At 48.5% G+C, this 23,922-nt stretch overlaps 1 protein-coding gene across 1 annotated transcript; it reads right to left on the bottom strand.

Moving 5' to 3' along the window:
* On the bottom strand, positions 1 to 23,296 carry NME9 (NME/NM23 family member 9). The gene is made up of 11 exons (XM_018049949.1): positions 23,260 to 23,296; positions 20,130 to 20,187; positions 14,892 to 14,995; positions 12,949 to 13,020; positions 11,234 to 11,350; positions 10,091 to 10,166; positions 7,351 to 7,433; positions 4,775 to 4,867; positions 3,717 to 3,871; positions 1,978 to 2,117; positions 1 to 216 (listed from the first exon to the last, which is right to left on the bottom strand). The coding sequence occupies exons 1-11, from the start codon at positions 23,290 to 23,292 to the stop codon at positions 119 to 121; spliced, it is 1,029 nt and encodes a 342-aa protein (XP_017905438.1). The 5' UTR covers positions 23,293 to 23,296; the 3' UTR covers positions 1 to 118.

The following is a 23,922-nucleotide window of genomic DNA, read 5'->3' as shown; positions in this document are numbered from 1 at the left end:
TGGATACCGTTATTTTTATTCATGAAGGATAGCTAAATCAAGAAAGTATTGGTACTCAAAAGAGGAAGTTCCAGTTCTGGAAGTTTCCTTATGTGCAGCAGATATAAGCGTTCTGACTTCAGCTTGTGGCCTCACCCTGGTCACGGGCTGCCTCGTCCACATCCTCTGGGGAGCACAGCATTTTGCCGGGGCCCTCCGCTCCTTCAGCCTCACGGCCTGTGGGATGACAGGCATTTTGTAGGTCGTCTTACAACAGCCCAGTCCTGCTCCCCCACCCACAGGCTGTCCACCAGAGAACAGCAGAAAGGTAGACAGTGAAGCTAGGGGTCAGGGTGAACAGAGCAGCAAAGAGGTCCTAGTATGTGGGTCAGGGACTAGGGAAGAATTAGGAAAGGAAGTGACACTGGCTGAGCACTTGTGTCAGGCCCCAGGCTATGAGTGTCACAAGAACCCTCTGAGAAAGATGATGATTATGGGGCTATAACAGGTTTCATCATCTCCATCTCACAGATGAGGCAACTGAGGTCCAAAAGAGTAACTCTCCCAAGGCTATTCCACTAATAAATAGCAGTGGCAGGATTCAGACCCAAGACTCTCTGTCTCCAGGGCCCAGAAAAAGTGCTGGGGACACGGAAAGCACACTCTGCTCCTGACGGCTGAGAGGCTGCAACACATATGTCAGAAAAGGGGCAGAACACTCACACCCCAACCAGGCCACTTCCGGTCACCCCCACGGGAAGCTGTGCACTTATCCCACGTGGGATCCAGGCCCAGACCCTTCAGCTCATTATCACGGGAGGTCAGGCTCACACTCTCCCAGCTCTCCCCGAGGTGTTGCCCAGCCAGTTGCCTTTCCTCCTTCCCCAGAGTCATACCTACTTCTTCCAGTCACTACCCCAAACGGATGGGGAGGTCCCCTGACCACACATGGTGGGCTCCCTGTGAGGGTAGGTCTCTAGAGGCAAGCTGGTCTTCCCAGTACCACCCACACCAGAGTGAGAGTTCCTCCCTAAACTCCATCTCACTCCCAGTTGTCCCTCAGCCAGCAGCAGGCCACGCCAGGATTAAACAAGAGCCAGCAGGGGTCAGCTCTCACCCTTCTCTTCCTTGCCTTCTGACCACATACTCTTACTTGGCTGGATGTGGATCTTGAGGAGACCATGATGAACATAAACATTTAGGGAAGTATTTGGGTGAAAACCCCTAACATGCAGGCATACAGAGGTTATTACCGTTTCAGATCTGCAGGCAGCCCTCTCCCAAGAAGGCCACCTTCACATCCTTTGCTTTTCCCAGCATGTTCACTCCTGGCCCCTTCCGCCTCACCTCAAGCTCAAACAGAGATGTGCAACTCGGCAGGGGCAGCAGGGGCCTTGTTCTCCCACTCATGGAGTGAGGCAGATCACATGTGCTCTGAGCCCCGTGGCTTTCTCACCTGGATTTGGAAGGGGTACCTCCAAAAAAGCCCATCACACTTTTCCCAAATGTGGGGGCTGAGGGATACGAAAACCACAGCAGGTCCAGGTGGAGGGTACTTCTGTATAACCCTATATTTCTCGGCAACCCCATCAAAGGCTTGGTGGGGCCTGCGGAGCTCAGAGGAAGTGACCCAGTGACTGTCTGGCCTCTGCCTTGGAAATTGGCTTCTGGAAAGTTAGTTACATTTTCCTGTGGTTTCCAGGGGAGAATGCAAAGTAACTTTGCAACAAGAGTTTGGCTTCAAAGTGAAATATGCAGCAAAAGATGTAATGTATTAAGAAGCAACACTGTTACTCTGAAAATAAAACAGCAGGACAGTTGCTAAAGTTTCCTAAGGGGCCCGGTTTTCCTGAAGGTGGTTACCACATAGTTACTATCAGTAACCAACACCCCCACCCCCAAACCATAGGCAGGCACACCCACACGCACACGCACACGCACACGCACACCATCCCCACTGGGGATTCAATACAGACCAGATCTGCCTGGATGACTTACCCAGAGGGGCGGATTCTGGAATCTGGTCTGAAAACCGAAAACTGGGGAAGAGCAGGGCCAGTTCCCGACGGGCATCTTCTGAATCCCAGCTTCCATGGACTGCATTAAAGGGCATTTCCGTGCCATACTGAGCCCGGAGACTAGCAGTATCCAAAATGTACAAGAAAGAACAGTCTCATTTGAAAAGAATGTTTTGATCTCTGGCAACGTAGCCACTAGCTACCCATCAACAGGCAGCATTTCTGTGACGTGGCTTTCTCGGCTGGAAATGCCAGGAACAGCATCAAGGGTGATGGTAACCAGCGGTGTTCTGACCTTGTTTCATATGTGCAGCAACCCTGTGGGGGAGACTAGGAAGACCATCATGACCCCTAGTTTAAATGTGCATGAGTCAGGACTTCCCTGGTGGTCCACTGATGATGAACCCGCCTTGCAATGCAGGGGGTGTGGGTTTGACCCCTGATTTTGGAACTGAGATCCCAAATGCCATGGAGTCACTAAACCCATGTGCTGCAACTCAAGAGCCCATGTGCCACAACTACTGAAGCCTTTGTGCTCCGGAGCCTACGTGTGGCAACTAAGACCTGATGCAGCCAAATAAACATTATTAAAAGGGGGTAAATATGCATGAGTCATGGTGTGAGCCCAGGAGCTGTCATTCTGTAGTCGTTACTACTAGGGGCTAGGCAAGCACCCTGCTGAGGACTTGATACAAATTGGCATAGTCAATCCCTCAAGGTTCCCTAAAATAATACTAATACTGCTAAGATTTCCTTTATCTCAAACAGTGTTCCAAGTTCTCTCTTTCTCTCTCTCAATCTGAGGCAGGTCCTTTCCCATTGCAGTTCCCATTTTCCAGATGAGGATATTAAGACAGACGGATTAAAGCACAGATGACCCAAGACCACACAGTTAGCAAGAGGAAGAAGAGAGATTCTAACCGCAGCACTCTAACAGCCTCCCAAGATAGGTGCTCAAACCCCATTTTATAGATGAGAGAACTGAGGCTCAGAAAACCTAAGATCTGAACTCTGGGCTCTTTCATCAGCCCCGGCTGCCTCAAACATGAGTGTTCCCAGCTCCCTACAACTATAAAGTACAACTGCAGTTAGTCTCTTGCTAATGTCTTTCTTGTTGGCGGGGCCTCTCTCAGCTTCAAAGGCAAGACAGTGGATTTGGCAGTGGTGGCGTCAGGCTAAACATTCACACGGGGCCAGGGAGCCAACCAAGGCAGCCTAGTGCTGTGTGCAGAACAGGGTGCTCAGACTCTAGGGGACCTCAGGACACCTTGGGTAGGGAGTAGGGGATGAGAGGTGGGGGTGCTGAGTCCACACTGCTGATTCTTAGGCCCCACTCAGAGTCTCTGACTCAGCAGGCCTGGGTGTAGCCCTGGAATCTGTACTTCCTGGGTCAGGGTTTCAGATGGCTCTGGGACCACAAACCCTCTGCTACAGGCAGAACAGTGAGGACTGGACGCACAGCAGCCTTCAGAAAGGGGAAGAGGCAGCAAGGAGGCAACCTCTGAAAGGCTGGGATGGGATCAGAGGGAGAGGACATCAGGGTCTCCTCAAATACATAACAAAGGGCAGGGACTCCCCAGCATATAACAGAGGGAGCTTCGTGGCCATCAGAGTGCCTTCTGTGTTACCCACAATTCTGGGCTGAAGCCCTAGCAGGGCTCTCAGCTTCCTCAGATGCAGGTGTTGAGATGCATGAAGGACCATTGCTGGTGACATTACCTGTCAGGCTGCTCCCTCCTTGCCACATGAGGGTCACAGGGCCCCATGAGGGTTCGCCAGGCAGTGACCACATCCTCGGTGCCCTCAGTCCTGGTAAGGATCAGGAGGTGGCTTGGTCCACTGCACATGTGATATACCAGCTTCTCAAATGCGTCCTAGCACAGGGAGGGAAGGGAGTGAATTAGGCCAGGGGCCCCAGGGGCCCATCCCACCCACAGGATGGGAGAGGGCCCATGAGCTGCCTCACCACCAGCCAGCATGCCCTGGAAGATCCCAGGAAGGGGAAGTGGTACCCAAAGACACAGAGAACCCAGATATAAGTTAAAGGCAGGAAGATGAGGCTCTGAAATGACATGCTGGGGTTGAGCATGAAATTATAAGAAGTTAGACAGCATTTAGAAGACCACCACATACATGGAAACCAGGGGATACAGCTGAGCATCTCGCAACCTTTCCTCCTTCTTCAAGTAGCAGCACTCAAGCTTCCTTTGGGGAGCAGCCCTTCCCCATTTCACTCAGTCCTAGTCTGGCCGAGAACCACAATGCCTATCCACCCCTCCCCACACACCCTCCACATCTGAGAGGTGGGGCCCAGGCTAGGAGACCCTGTCTCCCAGGTGGGTGAGTCAGAAGCAGAAACAGATGAAAAGTGGTTGAATCTATCCGCCAACAGGGGCACCTGAAGCGACTCCCTGTGAAGTTTTGTTTCAGAAATCCATACCCCTGCCTTGGTTCTTCTTGTCCCCACACCTTCTCCTGCAACTTCTCAGCCTTCTTTCTTCAGTTCTGGGAGTCACAGAGAATCCCCCCAATAAATTCCTTACTTCATTACTTAAGTCAGAGTCAAACTCAAGTCGCTGGGAGCATACCAAGCAACATCTCCCTGACGCAGCCTGTAATCATTATGCTGAGAGTAATTCCATGGCCCACTTGCTGTTCATAATCTTGTTCTTCATAAAAGTCTAGTTTCTCCCAAACTAATATCAATTTGAAACATAATATTGGAGGAGGAGAAAGAAATGAAAGCGTGTTGGACAAGTGGAAACTGGAAAACTGACCTCTCCAGCTCTGTGTTGGTAGAAAAGTCGCATTTCTGCTTCTGTCATGGTTCTCTCTTCATTCGTTAAAATGTCAAACCCAGCTTCCTGGATCTGTAGGAGATACACACACATATATATGGTAAAGAGCCAGACATCCTGGAATGTGAAGTCCTGTGGGCCTTAGAAAGCATCACTACGAACAAAGCTAGTGGAGGTGATGAAATTTCAGTCGAGCTATTTCAAATCCTAAAAGATGATTCTGTGAAAGTGCTGCACTCAATATGCTAGCAAATTTGGAAAACTCAGCAGTGGCCACAGGACTGGAAAAGGTCAGTTTTCGTTCCAATCCCAAAGAAAGGCAAGGCCAAAGAGTGTTCAAACTACCACACAATTGCACTCATCTCACATGCTAGCAAAGTAATGCTCAAAATTCTCCAAGTCAGGCTTCAACAATACATGAACCATGAACGTCCAGAAGTTCAAGCTGGATTTAGAAAAGGCAGAGGAACCAGAGATCAAATTGCCAACATCCATTGGATCATTGAAAAAGGAAGAGAGTTCCCAAAAAACATCTACTTCTGCTTTACTGATTATGCCAAAACCTTTGAATCACAGCAAACTGTGGAAAATTCTTAAAGACATGGGAATACCAGACCACCTTACCTGCCTCCTGAGAAATCTGTATGCAGGTCAAGAAGCAACAGTCAGAACTGGACATGGAACAACAGACTGGTTCCAAACCGGGAAAGGAGTACATCAAGGTTGCATATTGTCACCCTGCTTATTTAACTTACATGCAGAGTGCTAAGTCACTTCAGTCGTGTCCGACTCTGTGCGACCCCATAGACGGCAGCCCACCAGGCTCTCCTGTCCCTGGGATTCTCCAGGCAAGAACACTGGAGTGGGTTGCCATTTCCTTCTCCAATGCATGAAAGTGAAAAGAGAAAGTGAAGTCGCTCAGTCGTGTCCAACCCTCGGCGACCCCATGGACTGCAGCCTTCCAGGCTCCTCCATCCATGGGATTTTCCAGGCAAGAGTACTGGAGTGGGGTGCCTGTGAAATGCCAGCCTGGATGAAACACAAGCTGGAATCAAGATTGCCAGGAGAATTATCAATAACCTCAGATATGCAGATGACACCACCGTTATGGCAGAAAGCGAAGAAGAACTAAAGAACCTCTTGATGAAAGTGAAAGAGGAGAGTGAAAAAGTTGGCTTAAAACTCAACATTCAGAAAACTAAGATCATGGCATCCGATCCCATCACTTCATGGCAAATAGATGGGGAAACAATGGAAACAGTGACGGACCTTATTTTGGGGGACTCCAAAATCACTGCAGATGGTGACTGCAGCCATGAGTTAAAAGACACTTGCTCCTTGGAAAAAAAGCTATGATCAACCTAGACAGCATATTAAAAAGCAGAGACATTACTTTGCCAACAAAGGTCCATCTAGTCAAAGCTATTGTTTTCCCAGTAGTGATGTGTGAGAGTTGGACTATTACGAAAGCTGAGCGCCAAAGAATTGATGCTTTTGAAGTGTGATATTGGAGAAGACTCTTGAGAGTCCCTTGGATTGCAAGGAGATCAAACCAGTCAATCCTAAAGAAAATCAGTCTTGAATATTCATTGGAAGGTCTGATGCTAAAGCTGAAACTCCAATACTTTGGCCACCTGATGTGAAGAACTGACTCATGTGAAAAGACCCTGATGGTGGGAAAGATTGAAAGCAGGAGGAGAAGGGGACGACGGAGGATGAGATGGTTGTATGGCATCACTGACTCAATGGACATGAGTTTGAGCAAGGTTTGGGAGTTGGTAATGGACACGGACGCCTGGCATGCTACCGTCCTTGGGGTTGAAAAGAGTCAGACATGACTGAACGACTGAACTGAACTGAAAGCAAGCACGAATTCACATTTCAATGTGTTGAAAGTAAAAGGTGATGGAAAAACAACATTAAAAGCAGTGGAGACCTTCATTCTCATCATATCTGACCTGATTCAATTTAAAAAGTGTAATTTAGGACTTTGCTGGTATTTAAGAAATCCACCTGCCAATGCATGGATACGAGTTCGATCCCTGGTCCGGGAGGATCCCACATGGCACAGGGCAACCAAACCCGCGCACCACAAGTACTGAGCCTGTGCTCCACAACAAGAGAAGCCACCCCAGTGAGAAACCCAGGCACGGAAACAAAGAATAGCCCCCATGTGCTGCAACTAGAGAAAAGCCCTCACACAGCAACAGAGACCCAGCACAGCCAAAAACAAATAAAGAAATATTGTGACTTCCTTCATTGGAATTTTAATTAAACTCCTTAGATGCCTCTTCCCCCTAGGACACTGCTACACTATGCCCCAGCCCTGATTTTCCAGCAGAGAAGACACAAGTACAGTCTGTAAGGGAAATGTTGTCTCTCTTGCTGCTGGGCTAGGTCTTTCCGTCATGTCTGACTCTGTGTGACCCCATGAACTGTAGCCCACCAGGCTCCTCTGTCCATGGGGATTCTCCAGGCAAGAATAATGAAGTGGGTTGCCATGCCCTCCTCCAGGGGATCTTCCCAACTCAGAAGTCTCCTGTTGTCTCTCTTACCTTCATGATAATCTCATCTGTCTTCCCATGGACCACCGCGTCTGGTTTAATGATGGCCAAGGTGCAGGCCTTCTCTGATGACACTGCAACAAGCCGGGGATGGTGCTGTCAGACCCTGGACTCGCAGGAGGCTCTCAGGATGCTCTCCACAGGGACCGTGCAGCTCCACACAGCCCCCGCCTCCCTCCCCCAGCCTCTTGGCTGAGCTTCTGCTGACCTGGACTCCAGTGAATGCAGGAGTCTTGCTCCAGACCCCACCCCCAGCCTGGCTGCAAGGGACATGAACTGGGAGGGAGAGTGTGGGGGAGGAGGAGAGGATGGGAGGTGGAGAGGGAAATGACTCAGGAGCAAAACCCAGAAACAACCAAGTCAGCCTGGAGAGGGGACAGAGCTGGAACAGAGGCGAAGCAGGCCACGACCCTCTCGTCCCTTCCTGTGCAACCCACCCCCCACCCCCCAATGATTCTTGGTCTCTAACTGCAACCTACTGTGTTCTCCTCTCGGTGTGTCTTTCTGACATTCTAGCATGTGGTCAGTGGTGGCTGCCCCAGGCCCCAAGTCCGCTCAGGGCTGGCACATTCTGCCAGACTCCTCTGTCTCTATCCCATTCTCCTGAGAATCAGCCGCTTTGTTGTTTGGAGCCCAGGCACCAGTCAGAGCTCACTGGCCAGGCTACTGGGTGGCTGTGTCCACAGGTCAAGCAGCTGTGGTGATGAGGGAGATGCCGCATGGCCTCCGTCCACTGCTCAGGCCCACAGACACCTCGGGGGAACCCACATCTGTGCACAAACCCATCCCTGTCAGATTCCCATTTGTATGGACTTGGCCTTGGTGAGCTCTGCACGCTGTCCATAGACTATATCCCCCATGGCCTATTTTCTCTTTTCAGCTTTCACATCAGTTGTGTTGACTCTGAAAATCTAAAAAATATGGGCTGAAAAAGAAGTGTTTATCATGTTAAGCAGCCAATCGGTTCATCCTTCCATGAGCACTATTTCTAATATCCTATGAATCCTTGGACTTTAAATCCCCTTATGAATTGACCAATTAAAGAGACCACACAGAGGTATAAGGTGAGAAGAGAAGAGGCCAGAGCAGGAGCCCAAGAACTCCAGTCTGAAGAGAGAGCAAAAGAAAAGAAGCTGAGGAAGGGGAGGCTATGGACAGGCCAGAGAAAATGAGAAGAAAATGAAAAAGGTTGAGATGTCTCAGACATCAGACAAGAAGAGGGGTACTTTTGTTTTTGTGGGGTTTTTATGCGGACCATTTTTAAAGTCTTTGCTGAATTTGTTACAATATTGCTTCTGTTTGGGGCCACAAGGAATGTGGGCTCTCAGGGCTTCCCAGGTGGTACGTGGTAAAGAACACACCTGCCAGCACAGGAGACATAAGAGACGCGGGTTCAACCCCTGGGTTCGGAAGATTCCCTGGAGGAGGCAGCCCTCTCCACTATTCTTGCCTGAAGAGTCTCCCGGACAGAGGAGCCTGGCGAGCTACAATCCATAAGGTCACAACGATTTGGACATGACTGAAGTGACTTAGCACATGGGGCATCTTAGTTCCCCAACCAGGGATTGAACCCATCCCCCTTGCAGTGGAAGGTGAAATCTTAACTACTGGACCCCCAGGGAAGTCTCAAAAAGAGGGTTTTGAGTAGGAAGACGCTGTGGACGGCAGCCACGCCTGCAGCAGGACACCATAGGCTCTGACTGGCAACTGCCTGCTGGATTTGGCCCCAAGAAGGTCACTGGGGCCCTGGGAGGAGCAGATGGGCAGAGACAGAGGAGAGGGCGGCCCAAGGAGTGCGCACCAGGAAGCCGAGCTGGGAGAGCGGAAGGCTAAGGGCAGGGCAGGCGCTGTGTAGTTTCCCAAGTGGAGAGACTGGATTTAGGAGAAAATAATGGGGAAGAGAAGAAGAGATAATCCGTAAACGAGACAACGAATGTTTCCTGCAGAAGCCAAATCGCTGACTTCTCTTTCACACTTGAAGTTTCTTGCTCTCCTAAACTGCACCACATCCCTTATTAGAATCTATCTCAGACAGTCCTCGTCATCCACACATAAATAGCAGTTTTTCTCATTCCGGCAGTTATCAGAACTTCCTCCTCTCTCTTGCTTGGTTCCTGAGCCACATCCTGGTTTCCTCTGGTGTCTCAGGGACCATCAGGAGTCACCTTGCCAGCAACAACTTCTCTAACTTTTAGCTTCTCTTCCCACTGTCAGGTCAAGATGTTCGCATATTGAAGCCTCAGGAAGAACAGTGATGCTCAGGAGTGTAAAATCCATGAGTTGATACTTGAGGACTAAGAGGAAGAGGGTACAGGGCTGTGGGGAGGGAAGGGGTTCAGTACAGCTGACTTTCTCACACTTGAGAAAAATGGTTAAAGAAACTCAAGTTCTTAAATAAGGACTAAGGAAACCCCAGCACCTCATTACTTTACTTTATTAGTGTCATACCCCACCAGTTTATTAAGAAAGCCTTTCCTGATGCTCAGTAATTGTCATGAAAGTCACACTTGTTATAGTTGAACATGATCAGAAAGACACTCAAGATGCAATTAAAACACAGGAGGGAGATTAACAGTATGTTTGAAGTCAGGTGATTGGAGGTGAAATGTTTTATGGGTTATTTTCCCAGAGTTCAGATTATTCAATAAACTTACTACTCATATATTTTCTAAGAAACACATCAAGTCCGAGTCTGCACTGCCTTTTGCTTGCTCGTTGGTTCTGTACTCACCCAGGTCCTCATCATCACCATCATTCTTTTCATGAGAAAAGCATTCATCTTCATCAGAAAGAGCTTCATCTTTAATCTAGTACAAAGTGGTCACAGACAGAAAGTAGTTAGCTGATTAAAATTCCACAAAGACCTTCAACAACCAACGGAAGCCAAGAAAGTAAAGGTTCCAAATGCAGAGCAAAAGAAGAGGGTCAAGATTATCAGTCTAGGAAACTTTTCAAGGTCCGTTTGAGTAACTGGATGGTGGTAGAGGGTGAGAGCAATTAAATCCATGCTGATCTTAAGGTTTAGAGCCTGCCTGTTTCCATGAGCATCAAATAGAAACTAAGGAAGAAGAAAGATGAAATAGAGAGTTGACAAGCAGACAAACAAAGAACTGAAATACAAACATTTAGAAAGCAACCGGCTACACTGTGTGGGGAAGTAGTAAAGATAGATCATTTATCTGTGGAGGAGGCACAAGTGTTTTCTTTCTTGGGGAAAATTTGCCAGTTTTCTGGGGGAAATACATGATTTGATTCCAATCCATTCTATGAGAACAGAGCTTTGCTCTTTGGAATTGAGTGTGAAAACTTGAACACTGGATACTGCACAACGTTGAGGCTCCTGGGCAGCCGCTCAGAGCACCAGGAAATACTTCTTTCTAACTAAGGGGTGTCAGTTTTCAAAGGCTGCCGATTCTTTATGAAAATCTCACAGTCCATGTTATCCTGAAAATACTGTACCTAAATCACAACTAGTGCTTACTGATCCTATTTCTCAAAGTAATGACCCCTTTCTAGTTAAAGAAATGAACCCCCTGGGGTCACAAATAAAACCCAGGAATGAGAGGGAAGGGCAGGTCACCAGGAGAGATGTTCCCCTGAGGCTGACTCCTCCAACCCACTCCTGGACCCATAACTTCATTTTCATTTCTGAATTCGCTGTCAGGGTTACAGAAGCCCCTGTTGGGAGATGAAGCGGGGATGAGCGAGAAATAGATGAGACACTAAAGTGTTCTGGATGAAGAGGATGACTTCCTCAAAGACTTCCTAGTAGGCTCTGCACATCCCCTGAGCAGGTGGGCATTTACTGAAGCTTTCCAGGGATAGGGAGGACACTGGCGGGGCAGGGGAGGGACCTGCTGGCCTGGCCACTTACCACCCTCCGTTCTCTGCCTTCAGCCAACACCCTCTTTTCTGCCTCCAGCTGCTCGCGGATGGTTTTCTCCAGTAGTGGGGCATTCGCTCCTCTCACCACTGCCACCAGCTCTCCTCCCTGGAACACAGCACAGAGGTCCTGCTCAGATCACATGACAGCAACCTTTTTCAAGAGCTAGCGAGTGTCCAAGGGCTTTGGGAGTGTGCCCAAGGTCAAGATCCATGGACCCCACACCCATGGCCTCCAGTCACTTCTCTGCCCCCTCCCCATGCTCCCCTCCCTTCAAAACTTCCTTCAGGGCAGCGGGGAGTTAGGTGGGGGAGGACCAGGGCCATAGGTTGTGAGTCACTAAGTGTGGCCTCTCTGTGGCTCCTTCATCCAACAAGTATCAGCTGAGCACTTACTATGCCCAACACCAAGACAGAGGCACAGAACATAAACCCGAAACATGGAAAGACACAGACACCACCCTCAGTGACTTGGGTGTGGAGTGGGGAGGGAGATGGTGGTGTCAGAGAAACAACTACAGCAGGATAAGGCCATTGCATTAATAAGGGTGCTTGGGATTTAGGGCAAGAGTCAAATCCCAACTCCATCTGGGGTGATCAGGGAGAACCTCACAGTGGAGATGCTGTTTGCAGGGAACTGGAGCTTCCCATCTTTGGTTCTTCAGAAGTCTCCCTGCCTGTCACTCACAGACCATCACATTCACTGGGTCCTCCTTCTGTGTCCATCCCACCCTCAGGGGACCACCACTGCATGACGACGGTGACAAGCTGCCACATGGCCATTGTAACTGATGCTTTAATCTGCATGCTCCAGGGTCAGGCAAGCAAACCACTGCGGTAATGATGCCTTTTCTGCCACTGAGCTCTGATGCCACGTGGCTGGGGGCATGTCCATCTCAGCATCTGCCGCTCCCCCTCCCCCCGATCAGGTTCTATTGAATAACTCCAATCTCCCTCCTGAAGGCCGAAGCTCAAATGATGTTTCATCAGAAGCTTCCAACTTGTGAGACTTGCTGCAGAGGGCAGGAGCCTGAAGGTTTCCAAGCTAAACAACCCCGGCCCTGGTGAGCAGACCCGTTTCCCTGACTGTGTGACAGAGCACTGCACTGAGTCAGGAGGAGAAAATCAACCCGTTGTCTTCAGGGCCTGGCAGGTGACCTAAAGCCAGGAGCCAGATGTGAGATGGTAGACCCTCGGGGGCCAGGAGCCCCATGTGGATGTCACAGCTGAAGGCAGCCAGGCAGTTTTGCAAATGTTAAACCACTGGTTGTCATGCATCAACCTTCTCATTTCCAACTTTATCTCAGCATATCTTCACATTTAATGATGAAGCAAAGGTAGATACAGGAGGGTTCATGTTGTGGAGCATTCATGTTCCCTCTGTGGAGCGCAGTGGGACTCGCCAAACCCTGTGCCGGGAGTGAGACTTGGGTTAAGAGTGCTCACAGCTAGAAGGTGCACAGGCGTCCGAGGGGATTGTCCTCTGTCCCGAGTCCAGCCCTCAGGAGGCCTGCAGCCCAGAGTGACTCCTCAGGGTTCTGCCCGCGAGTAGTGCTGTGACTGAGGGCACTGGTCCTCAGCCAAACAATAAAGTCAGGAGAAGCCAGCACCTCTTGCTGGGAATAGTGTGGGCTCTTGGTGAGAGGTGTCCTTCTGAACCCTCAGGGGTGCAGCCGTGGGACCATCCCCGACTGTAGAGGTACTCACGGCATAAAACAGAAAGGTTGGCTCACACCTCCCTCGGTATCTTTCGAGCACATCAAGACAGTCTGCCTCTGCCTAAAGGAGACAGATGGTCAGCAGGGTGATGGGAGAGCCGCGTGGGACACACATCTCACACACACATCTCACACACACACACAGCCTTCATCCCCCCTGTCACATACCACATACACACACACAGACACCACAAACACACATACCCCCCATCCCACACAGCACACACACACCACACACCTTCACACACCACACACACACACACCTCACCCCCATACCACATACACACACACAGACATCACAAACACACATACCCCTCATCCCACACAACACACATACACCACACACCCTCACATCCCACACACACCACATCCTCACATACCACACACACACACCTCATCCCCATACTACATACACACACACACACACCACACTCACCATGCACAGACATTACACACACATACCCCTTATCCCCATACCACATACACACACACACTTACACCTCATCCCCACACCACATACCACATACACACACACAACACTCTCACCACACACAGACATCAATCATACACACATACTCCTCAATTCACAAAACACACACACATACCACATCCCCCCTACATATGACACACACACACTTCATCCCCATTCCACGCACACACACACACTACACCACACCACACCCCCAATACTACACACCATATACCACCTACACACACAGCACATACATACATTACACGTAACACATACACCACACCACACAACACGCCCTACATACACATAACACACCACACACATGCACACACATACATTATATACCCACACACACCATACCACACACACACATCACACACCACACCGCACACAGTACACATAACACACATATCACATCACACACACACATTACACATGCCACGTACTATACTACACACATAGATTACACATAACACACACCATACACACATATCACACACCACATCACACATATACATTACACATAACACACTACTACATAACATTACTACACAACACACATGTTACACATAACACACCACACACATCACACACATCCATTACACATCTCACTCACACACACACACACACACGAATGATGCCCTCCCCAGGTGGAGCCCTGGCTTTTCTCTCTCATGCTGCTCCTTCTAATGTCTTTTCATCTGAACCTTAACAAGTGTCCTGTCAACATATGGGTAAAAAGTGTTACCAGTGTAGTTTTTTGAGGAATAAAATAAGGAGGAAATGACAGCTTCTCCTTCTCCGGATCAAGGGAGCTCCTCCGCTACCATCCCACGTCTGCTCCTAGTGGCTGGGACACAGGAGGGTCCTTGAGCTCTGCCTCCAGGTTGGATAAAGCCCACCATCAGGCCCCTCCTGCGCTCCTCCACCAAAGCCTCACCACCGGCTCCCCAGAGCAGGGCAAGCCCCGGAAGCCCAGCTTCTCCAGAGTTTTCGCGAGGGAGCGTCGCTCCCGTGTTTACTGGCTGAGCCTCACCGCTTGCAGCTCATCCTGCGTCTCCTACCCGCGTCTCCGGAAGTGATTCCCATCTCCATCCAATGACCCAAGGAAACTTTTGCTGAAAGTCCTCTTTAAGGAGCAAGGATAGAGATCTTAAACCCTGTCCTCTGGAAGTGAGACTCCAGGCTTCACAGTGTCCAGGAGACAAGAAGGAGGAGCACTGGCCTCAGACTGGCCAAGTAGTCCCTGCTCCAGCATCAGGGGTGGCCAAGCCCACCAGGACTGTGAGAGGCGGGAAGGCAGAAAACCTCCTCGCCCGAGAAACTGGCATCAGCAGAAACTCCACAACGAATACTCTCTCCATGATCTGCAAAAGGCCCCTCAGGCTTCCTGTTCCTGTTTTTCAATGTTTAAGTTTTTTTGCAACCGTTGTTGACATTCTGCTGAGAGAGGATCTTACTGACGCAAAATGCAGAAGGTCCGGGCCGACCTCCACCCTCATCTTCTGGAAGAGGCTCACCACGGGCTTGCAGGGGCCACACCAGCCTTGGTAGACGTCAACAACTGCGGGGAACCAAGAAACCGGAGCGCCCGGCCATGTCAGGCAAAATTGATACCAGCGCATTCCCACCCACTCCGATGGCCATCTTTATTTGCTGTGGTGCTTTAGCGGTTCAGTCGTTAAGTCATGTCCAACTCCTGCGACCTCATGGACTGTAGCCCTCCAGGCTCCTCTGTCTATGGGATTTCCCGGGCAAGAATAATGGAGTGGGTTGCCATTTCCTTCTCCAGGGTATATTCCCAACCTAGGGACTGAACACAGATCTCTTACATTGCGGACAGATTCTTTACCAACTGAGCTACAAGGGAAGCCCCATTTGCTGGTTAAGAGGATGTATTCTCCCAGCAGAGCAGGAGCCAGAGTGGAAACAGCGTTCCCTTATGAACTCAGTGTTCCAAATTCTAAACTCAATGAAGTGAGTAGAGTGAAAATCAGTTACTTAACATGCATCCTTTACCATAGCAAGGAATTTTCAGGCCTAGCACAGAGAGGCCCTCAGTAACTATTTGAATTAGACTGAAAGTATCCCTTCTGAGAGGAATAGTAGGTGACCTGTCAGCGTACAATCAACTCTTAGCTACTAAATACAGCATTAACCTTTACTCCTGACAAGTTAAAAGCCACTTGCTTTGGGTAAAGGGGGATTTTACCTACTCTATCAAATCAACATTGTCTCCCAGAAAGTGAACCTAAGAGAGACCTAGGTGGAAACTGGGGTGCCTGTTTCTGCCTTGGTCCTGGTCTCTGGAGTGTGGCAGGAACTGGATATGAAGGACCCGCTTGTCTGACAGCACTAGACCTCGAGGCCTGCGAGAAGCTAAGCAACAAAGCCAACACGTGTGCAGCGGACACACACAGGACCCACCCAGCCCAGTCAGACACCGCGAGTAAGTGCTAGATGGTGACGTCCTGATGGTCACATTTTAGAGAAAGGATGTCTTCATGAAGACCTCAGCAGTCAGAGTTCATGTCTGATCCACACAGCAGGGCATTTCTGTTCAGCAGCAGGCATGCTTGGTCATGGGGAGGGAGTGTGGACACTGCTTATAAACTCTCAGCTCTGCCAGTTTTAATAGCAAGCAATTTGTGATTTTACTTTTTGAAGGTTCACATTTCAATTTTTCACATCATATGAGAACATTTATTAATAAAGCATGGTATGGAATATCTTTTCCCCCTTTTTTTGGCTGTGCCATATGGCTTCAGTTCAGTTCAGTCGCTCAGTCGCTCGGTCGTGTCCGACTCTTTGTGACCCCATGAATCGCAGCACGCCAGGCCTCCCTGTCTGTCACCAACTCCCGGAGTTCACTCAGATTCACACCCATCGAGTCAGTGATCCCATCCAGCCATCTCATCCTCTGTTGTCCCCTTCTCCTCCTGCCCCCAATCCTTCCCAGCATCAAAGTCTTTTCCAGTAAGTCAACTTTTCACATGAGGTGGCCAAAGTACTGGAGTTTCAGCTTTAGCATCATTCCTTCTAAAGAAATCCCAGGGCTGATCTCCTTCAGAATGGACTGATATGGCTTACGGGATCTTAATTCCCTGACCAGAGGTTGAACCCAGGTCCTTGGCAGTGAAAGCACCAAGTTCTAGCCACTGGACTCCCAAGGAATTCCCTAAATTATCATGACTGAAGTTAGCATAGACTCTGGCAGCACTAACACGGTACCGTAGGAGTTGGGAAGAGGTTACCCAGTGGAGGGTTGACTTGCATTGGACACTGTGGAAATGCCAGCCTTAGATGGGCAGAGAGGGAGCCCATGATGGGAAGCATGATAGGGGTGTACAGGGGCCACTGGGGTTGGGCTGTGGGAAGTGGTGACAGAGACCACTGGACAAGCAAGGAATGTGGGTTTGAGGAGCTCCATCCTGATTTACTAGGCAATGAAGACTCACAGTAAGTTTTTAGAAAGGAGAGTTAATATTTACTAAGCCATCTGCACTTGGCTTTTCTCTCAAAAAAATCCAGCAACATAGGTATTTTTATCCTACCATAGAATTAGAAATGAAATAACCAACCCAAGGTAAAACAAAATAAAAATTCTCAAGGAGTAGAACCAAGTTTTGGACTGAGGTTTGTCTGATGCCATAGTTCATGCTTTTTCAATGACTCTAGGAATGAAGACTCACAAATTCAAGAGTATGAGTCAGTTCGGCCAAGCTACATAGTTTTACAGAGATAGAATCAGACTGGGTTTGGGAGGGATCGAGAAGCCAGACACAGGGGTGGCAGTGTCAAGGGAGGGATGGAAGGAATGGAAGAATCCCTGAGACTTTGAAAAGGAAGTGGAAAGACTGGGGGGGGTGGGTGACAGTCCTGCGGGTGTGAGGAAGACCCACCATTGAGACCAGCAGAGGAAAAGAACCGAGTGAAGGCAGGGAGAGAGCGTTTGGGGAGGGAGGGAAGTGCACTAGATTCCAGATATGCTCATTTCCAGTAGCAACCAGAGAGTCTAAGCCAAATAGTCCCAAAGGCAGTTAGACATCAGCAGGGGCAAGAGAGAGGGATTTGGTCCTTAGCATCCAGGCAGAGGATGAAGCTCTGGGCTTCCTTAAGGACAACAGCTTCACAGTTGAGCAATTTCAGTAGACCCCCAGTAATGGGAGAGAAAGGCATTTGGGTCATACTGGGAAAAAGTCCTGGAAGGCTCAGATGACCCTGTATCCAAGCCCACCAAGGAGAACAGGTTCAAGCTCTGGCAGGTAAAAAAAAAAAAAAAAAAACTGGGACACAGTTAGCTACCAATCTGTATGCAGGATTTCCATTGATAGGTCAGCCCAGTCATTTGTACCAACTTCCCATCTCCTCTCTCACTCCCTGGCTCTCCGAGGAGTGGTGGGGACAAAGGCACACTTGCCATGGTTAAGGGGGAGAAGGGACTGGGGACTGGGGAGACACTATATGAAGAGATCGAATGGCAGGAAGCAGAGAAGGGAGGGAAGAAATGGCAGAGAAGTGAAAAGGGAGGGGTGTGTGTGTGTGTGTGTGTGTGTGTGTGTGTGCAAACCTGAATAGACTTCTGCATGTTTGAAGGCAGATGGAAGAGAGCCAACCAGAGTTCCAAGATGGTGGTTGACTTTGGGCACAAATCGCTGCTGGCTCTAGAAAGATTCATGTCTTCCTGAGACTGCCTGATGAACCAGGCAGATGAGCCCCTGCTGCCTTCAGTCCGCACGATTTCCTCATGTCGCGCTTAGTGCTGGGCTCAACAATTCCACGCTCCATAGATGGCAGCTATGATCACATAGGGTGCCTGGAACATGGCAAATCCTCAAAACACGATGAGTTTGTGGTTTTCTTACTTATGAGTAGTAAGAAATTCACTTTCTTATGAGTTTGTTATTAAAGATATAGAAGTTTTATCCAGGAGCCGTGTTCTGATTGCAAGACAAACAGTATGGACAAAATAGTTAAGAACTGGCACCATCAACAAAGCTTTGTAGCCCCTCAAGTAATAGAGAGTGTCCAGACTCACATCCCATCCTGGATCAACGCAACCGCATTCATTAAGTCCCCACTCAGCCCAGGCCTGGACATGTGTGCTCCAGATAGAGATGAAAAGACATTGGCCCTGTGTCTAGAGGCTGGGTGCAGGCATGGAATCCCCAGCCACACAGGGGCCACACAAGGCTGGCTGTGTGGCCTGGAAGGTGGAGACAGAGTCCACCCCAGATGCCCTAGAGACACCAGGTGGAAGTGACCATACAGAGGCTCAGTAAAATTTTCATTCAAGGAGGCTGCTTTAGAGCTGCCTGAGAAGGAGAAAGATTTCTACAGTCTGTTGGGGGACCATGATACTCCAGGTAGTAGGAACAACATGGATATGAGTGAGGAAGTGGGGAAACTAGTGGCATGTGCTGGAAACAGGCTGGAGGCCAGGACACACCCCAGAGTACAGTGGGTGACAAGGCTGCAGAGACAAATTGAGTCTTGAGAGAGGGCTGGGGGAGGGGGTTTGAGTGCTAAAGTCATGGTGTGGGGGGCAGCGAAGGAGAGAGATGAGAGCAGATACAAGTTGACAGAGCAGGTGCATTGATAGAAAGAACTAACCAGACACAAAAATAGAGCCCTTCTAGAAGTGGAGAAAGAAAGAGTGGGGAGCAGCTGTGATGGGCACCCTCTAAGATGCCATCAGTGGGCCCTGTCTCCCAGGATTCACACCTTTGTGTGGGCCTCTGCCCTTGAGTGCAGGCTCGACCCAGAGCTTCTAACAAACAAACGGGGCAAACGTGATGGGATGTTACTTTTGAGATTAGGTTACACGAAGACTGTGACTTTCACCTCTCTTGCATACTTGCTCGCTCTCTTTTTCTCTCTCCCTGAACCCTGCTTTGGGTGGAGGGGCTGGGGGGAAGAAGCTACCATGTTGTGAGTAGCCTTACGGAGAAATTGATGGCAAGAAATGGATGTCTCTGGCCAACAGCCAGTAAGGACCTATATCCTGCCAATGGTCACAGGAATGGACTTGGAAATGACCTTTGAAGATCTGCCAAAGCCATATGACCAAGTTTGGAAGTAAGTTAAACTCTAAGTTGAGCCTTGACATTCTTGGTCTGACTCCTTAGCTGCAGCCTGGTGAGAGACCCCAAGCCAAAGGCACCCATCTAAGCAACCCCTGGATTCTGGGTCCACAGAAACTGTGGGATAATAAATGTTGAGTGCTATAGACTGCTAAGTTTTAGGGTAAATTGTTACTCAGCGATAGATATTGATACAAGGAGGGTAGGGGACCAGGAGGCTGTGCTGTTTCCTAGTGACTGCGCAGCCCCTGGTTCCATTCTCTTGAGCTACCTGGCTCTCAGTCCAGCCCTCGAGTTCCAAGAGATCCTCTGTTCCTTTCAATACCTTTCCCTTTTGTGCCTCAAGTAATTTTTACACCAAATATGCCCTGAGCATGACAATCAGCTCTAAAACAAGGGAACCCTGCTATCCAGCAGTACTGACTAGTTTCCTGAATTGGACTAACAGATGTTGAAACCAGATATGTACATACACACAAAAGAATTACCTTCTTCTTTATTTATGAAACTCAAGGTTATAGGGAAATGATACTCTTTGCAGGTTTTCCCTCCATGGTTCAATATGCCATTTAGGAATTTTGAAAAGAATGGGTCTAAAAAATCATCTTAAATTACCAGTTAGTCCTTTGGAGCAGAGCATTTCCTCCCAAAGTTCTTGGGTGCTGACGTTGACCTAGCATCAGAGAGGAACAGACGCTGTATTACTGCGGGTGCTCATGGGGAGGCAATGTGGTGCATTTGCTCTAGGTTACCTACTAATATCTATCAGTCAGGTCTCTTCTCTCTCCATCTCTTTCTCAATGAAATACTGACAAATACAGCTCAAGCTGCCCTCTTTGCCCAGTCTTCTTTTCTCCTCTCTCTCCTCCTGCCTCCAACCCCAAGAATAACCACTGTCCTAAGAAAAATCTCATTTTAAAAACTGTTGGGACTTCCTTGGTGGTCCAGTAGTTAAGAATTCGCCTTCCACTGCAGGAGACACGTCTTTGATCCCTGGTCAGGAAACTAAGATCCCACATGCTTCAGAGCAGTTAAGCCCAGGCAGCCCATGTGGGGCAACCGCTGAGACAGATGGTGCACGCTAGAGCCCATGCTCTGAACTGGAGAAGCCTCCCACGGGCAGCAACTAGAGACGAGCCTGCATGCCACAATGAAGACCCAGTGCAGCCAAAAATTAAAACAAATTTTTTTTTAATTAAAAAATCATTTTTACTTGTTACTTTGCCAAAACTATATATAAAATTGTTTTGTGTACATAAATAGCATCATATTGAAGATCTCCATTTGCAATTTGGTTTTACTCAACACTAAATTTTGACATTTATCTGAATTTATGTACAAGGAGGTATTCATTTGTTTTTGCTTTTTTGTCTTTTTATACATTTATGGAGGTATAAATTATACATAGCGAGACATACAGAACTGAACTGTTACACATGAGTGAGTTTTAACAAATGCATGTACCCAGGTAACCACACTTCTCTCACAATACAGAACATTCCAGCTCCCCAGAAAGTTCCCTCTGGTCTCCTCCCACTCACTCCCTACTCCCCTCCCCAGGTAAACACTAACCTGCTTTTTGTCATAACAAATTAATTTTACTGATTCTAAAACTTCATGTAAGTGAAACAGTACAGCGTGTCTTGTTTTGTGCTGGTCTCTTTTGCTCAGCGGGTTTGGGGCGTTCATCTGTGTAATTGTATCTCAGTAGTTTGTTCACTTTTATTCCTGAGCACGTTCCATTGTATGACAACATCACTTTCTGCTTGATAGATGATTTGGGGCTCTTATGAATAAAGACTTAGGAACATTCTTGTTAAATCTTTTGCGTTCACCCTTTCATTCGTCTTCAGTAAGTAAATACCTAGGAGTTGTATTGCTGGGATATTGGGTCAACTGAGGAACCCTAAATAGTCTCACCTAGGGAGAGGACAGGGTTCCTGGTTGGCAGACTCTAGAACACTGTTTTCAAGGAGTTGACCGGGTGGAGAAGCAATGCTTACATAGAGGCCTCAGTGCATAGCGACCCCCCATCCCCTGCCTCAGCAGATGGGAGCACTTCCTTTGAGCACCACAATGAACTCAGAGCTCTGGGGAATATGCATGAAAAAAACCTGATAACAAATGTTATTACTCTACAAAGGGAATATGAGACACAGACACATGAAGAGACGATCATATGGAGCAAAATGCTTGGAGCCACAAGCCTGGACATATCTGCAGGAGTCTCATCACCACAGCTCTGCCAGGTATGCATCATCCCCCGTTTACACAAAGAACAAGGAGGCTCGGAGAGGTTGAGGCTTATTGTGTTTTTCACAGCAATAAATGATAGGACCAGATGCTTAGAATTGATTTACAGACACAGAAAAAGTCTCGTAACTCTAAAGTACTAAAATCTCAGTGCTGGAAGGCCCTTAGGGATAATTCACCCAACATGCTCCTTCCACAGATGGGTGAGCTCTAGCCCAGAGCAGTTATGTGATTTATCCAAAGTCCCAGAAGAGTCAAGAACTGCATTAAATCTTTGACTTCCAGACCAAAACTCTTCCCTTCCCTGCCCATCCAGCCCCCCTGCATACTATCCTTAGCCTGATACTGTTTTCTTCTTTTTAAAAAGCACATGCAAATTCACATGTAAAGTGCTGATGCCACAGAGAACAATAAAGGAGAAATCAGATGCCTGGAGACCACTGCCCATCTACTGAAAGGTGCCTAGAGCCTGACCATGAAAAGTTTTAAAGTTTCCTTTAAAGGCACCCACATTACAGTATGATAATAAAGCCTTCCATCCCACATCCATCCCCTTCCATGCCTGCATTTTTTTTTTTAACCATCACTTTAGAATCAACCACTACTTATTGGGCCAGGGCCAGGACAATAGGTAGTTATTGTCTTATTAATTCCCTTGTCACAGGTGCAAACAAAGTAAAGCACTCTATAAGGAAAGTATAGTGCATAAAATATCAAAACATTCTTTGAATAAGCAAATGATTTCAAGAAAGCAGTGATGGGAAAAGCGGGTCTTCAGAAAGGGCACAGTTACAGACATATGCCCAGACTCTAAGAGCTTATATTCTCTCAGCAAGTCATAATTATACCTCAACAAAATATATGTCAGATTGAATTATACTGATTCATATTTTCTTGCTATTTTTTGTTTTATTTTAATTCATGTTTCAGGTTCACGGTTGCATAAGCATTATAAAGATAAACAGCTTTTATCCAAGTTTATGATTATACGTTTATATTTGCATGCATGCTGCTGCTGCTAAGTCGCTTCAGTCATGTCCGACTCTGTGCAGTCCTAGGGACTGTAGCCCGCGAGGCTCCTCTGTCCATGGGATTCTCCAGGCAAGAATACTGGAGTGGGTTGCCATGCCCTCCTCATGTTTATATTTACGTGCACACACAAAAAATTGTCATCATTAGAGGTCAAGATAAGCTTTTATTCCTTTAAGGCAGAAGGGTACAATATTCAAATTTGTGAACATTGTTATATGCCACATTTTAATAGTATATTTTAATTTTAATTTTTTGCTCACACTGTGCAGCTTATGAGATCTTAGTTTCCACACCAGGGATAGAACCCGTACCCCCTGCAATGGAAGCGCAGAGTCTTGACCACTGGACCACCAGGGAAGTCATTTTTATACTGCACTTCCCATTCCAGACCATCCTCCCCCACCCCCCCTCCATTCCATCCCAATCAAGTGCTGGAAGCCAAGTTCGCCTTGAGACTTACCTGCAGGGCAACTTCCTTTTTCTTGCTGCCCATGGCTCTACAAAGAAGACAGAAGCTCTGTTACTGAGGGTTCAGGCCATTCTGGCCGCAGCCTCACGACAAAACATTGAGTAGATCTGCAAGCCTAGAGCCTCCTTCAGATAAAGCCCCCACCACCCCAACTCCGCTCCTTCAAGTTAATTATGAATGGCAGCAAATAAACGCAGTGATTCAAAGTGAACACCCCGCGGAGAAAGCTGAGCTTAAGCCCGAGGGCTCTTGGCTCGCCAGAAGGTTTTCTGTGGATATGCGGAGTCCCTTCCCCGCCCGGAGCTGGCGGAGGGGCGCGCGCGGAGGCCCGAGTAGGGGCGCCGGGCCACGCAGCCCATCAGGCCCTGGAATGCCTGCCAAGGAATTTGGACGGAAAAAGCCTGCAGAACCCTGCCATCTCTACTGTTCCCATTTATTCCTGGGAAACTGAGCCCCTGCAAACAGGTACCGGGTCCTCAACCTGCAGCGAGAGTTTCCAACACAGTTTGCGGCGACCCAGCCACGGTCGTCATGGCAACACTGCGCGGGCGGGGTGGGGGGGGTACTAAGGCGGCCAAGAAATGAACCCGAGTACACATAAGCCACGCCCACTCTGGGCTAGCGCTAAGGCAGGAGGGTGTCCCGCCTCTTGCT

Source organism: Capra hircus, chromosome 1 (genome assembly GCF_001704415.2).
Source record: "Capra hircus breed San Clemente chromosome 1, ASM170441v1, whole genome shotgun sequence".
Lineage (NCBI taxonomy): Eukaryota > Metazoa > Chordata > Mammalia > Artiodactyla > Bovidae > Capra > Capra hircus.
This window is presented reverse-complemented; position numbering and strand designations above follow the sequence as displayed.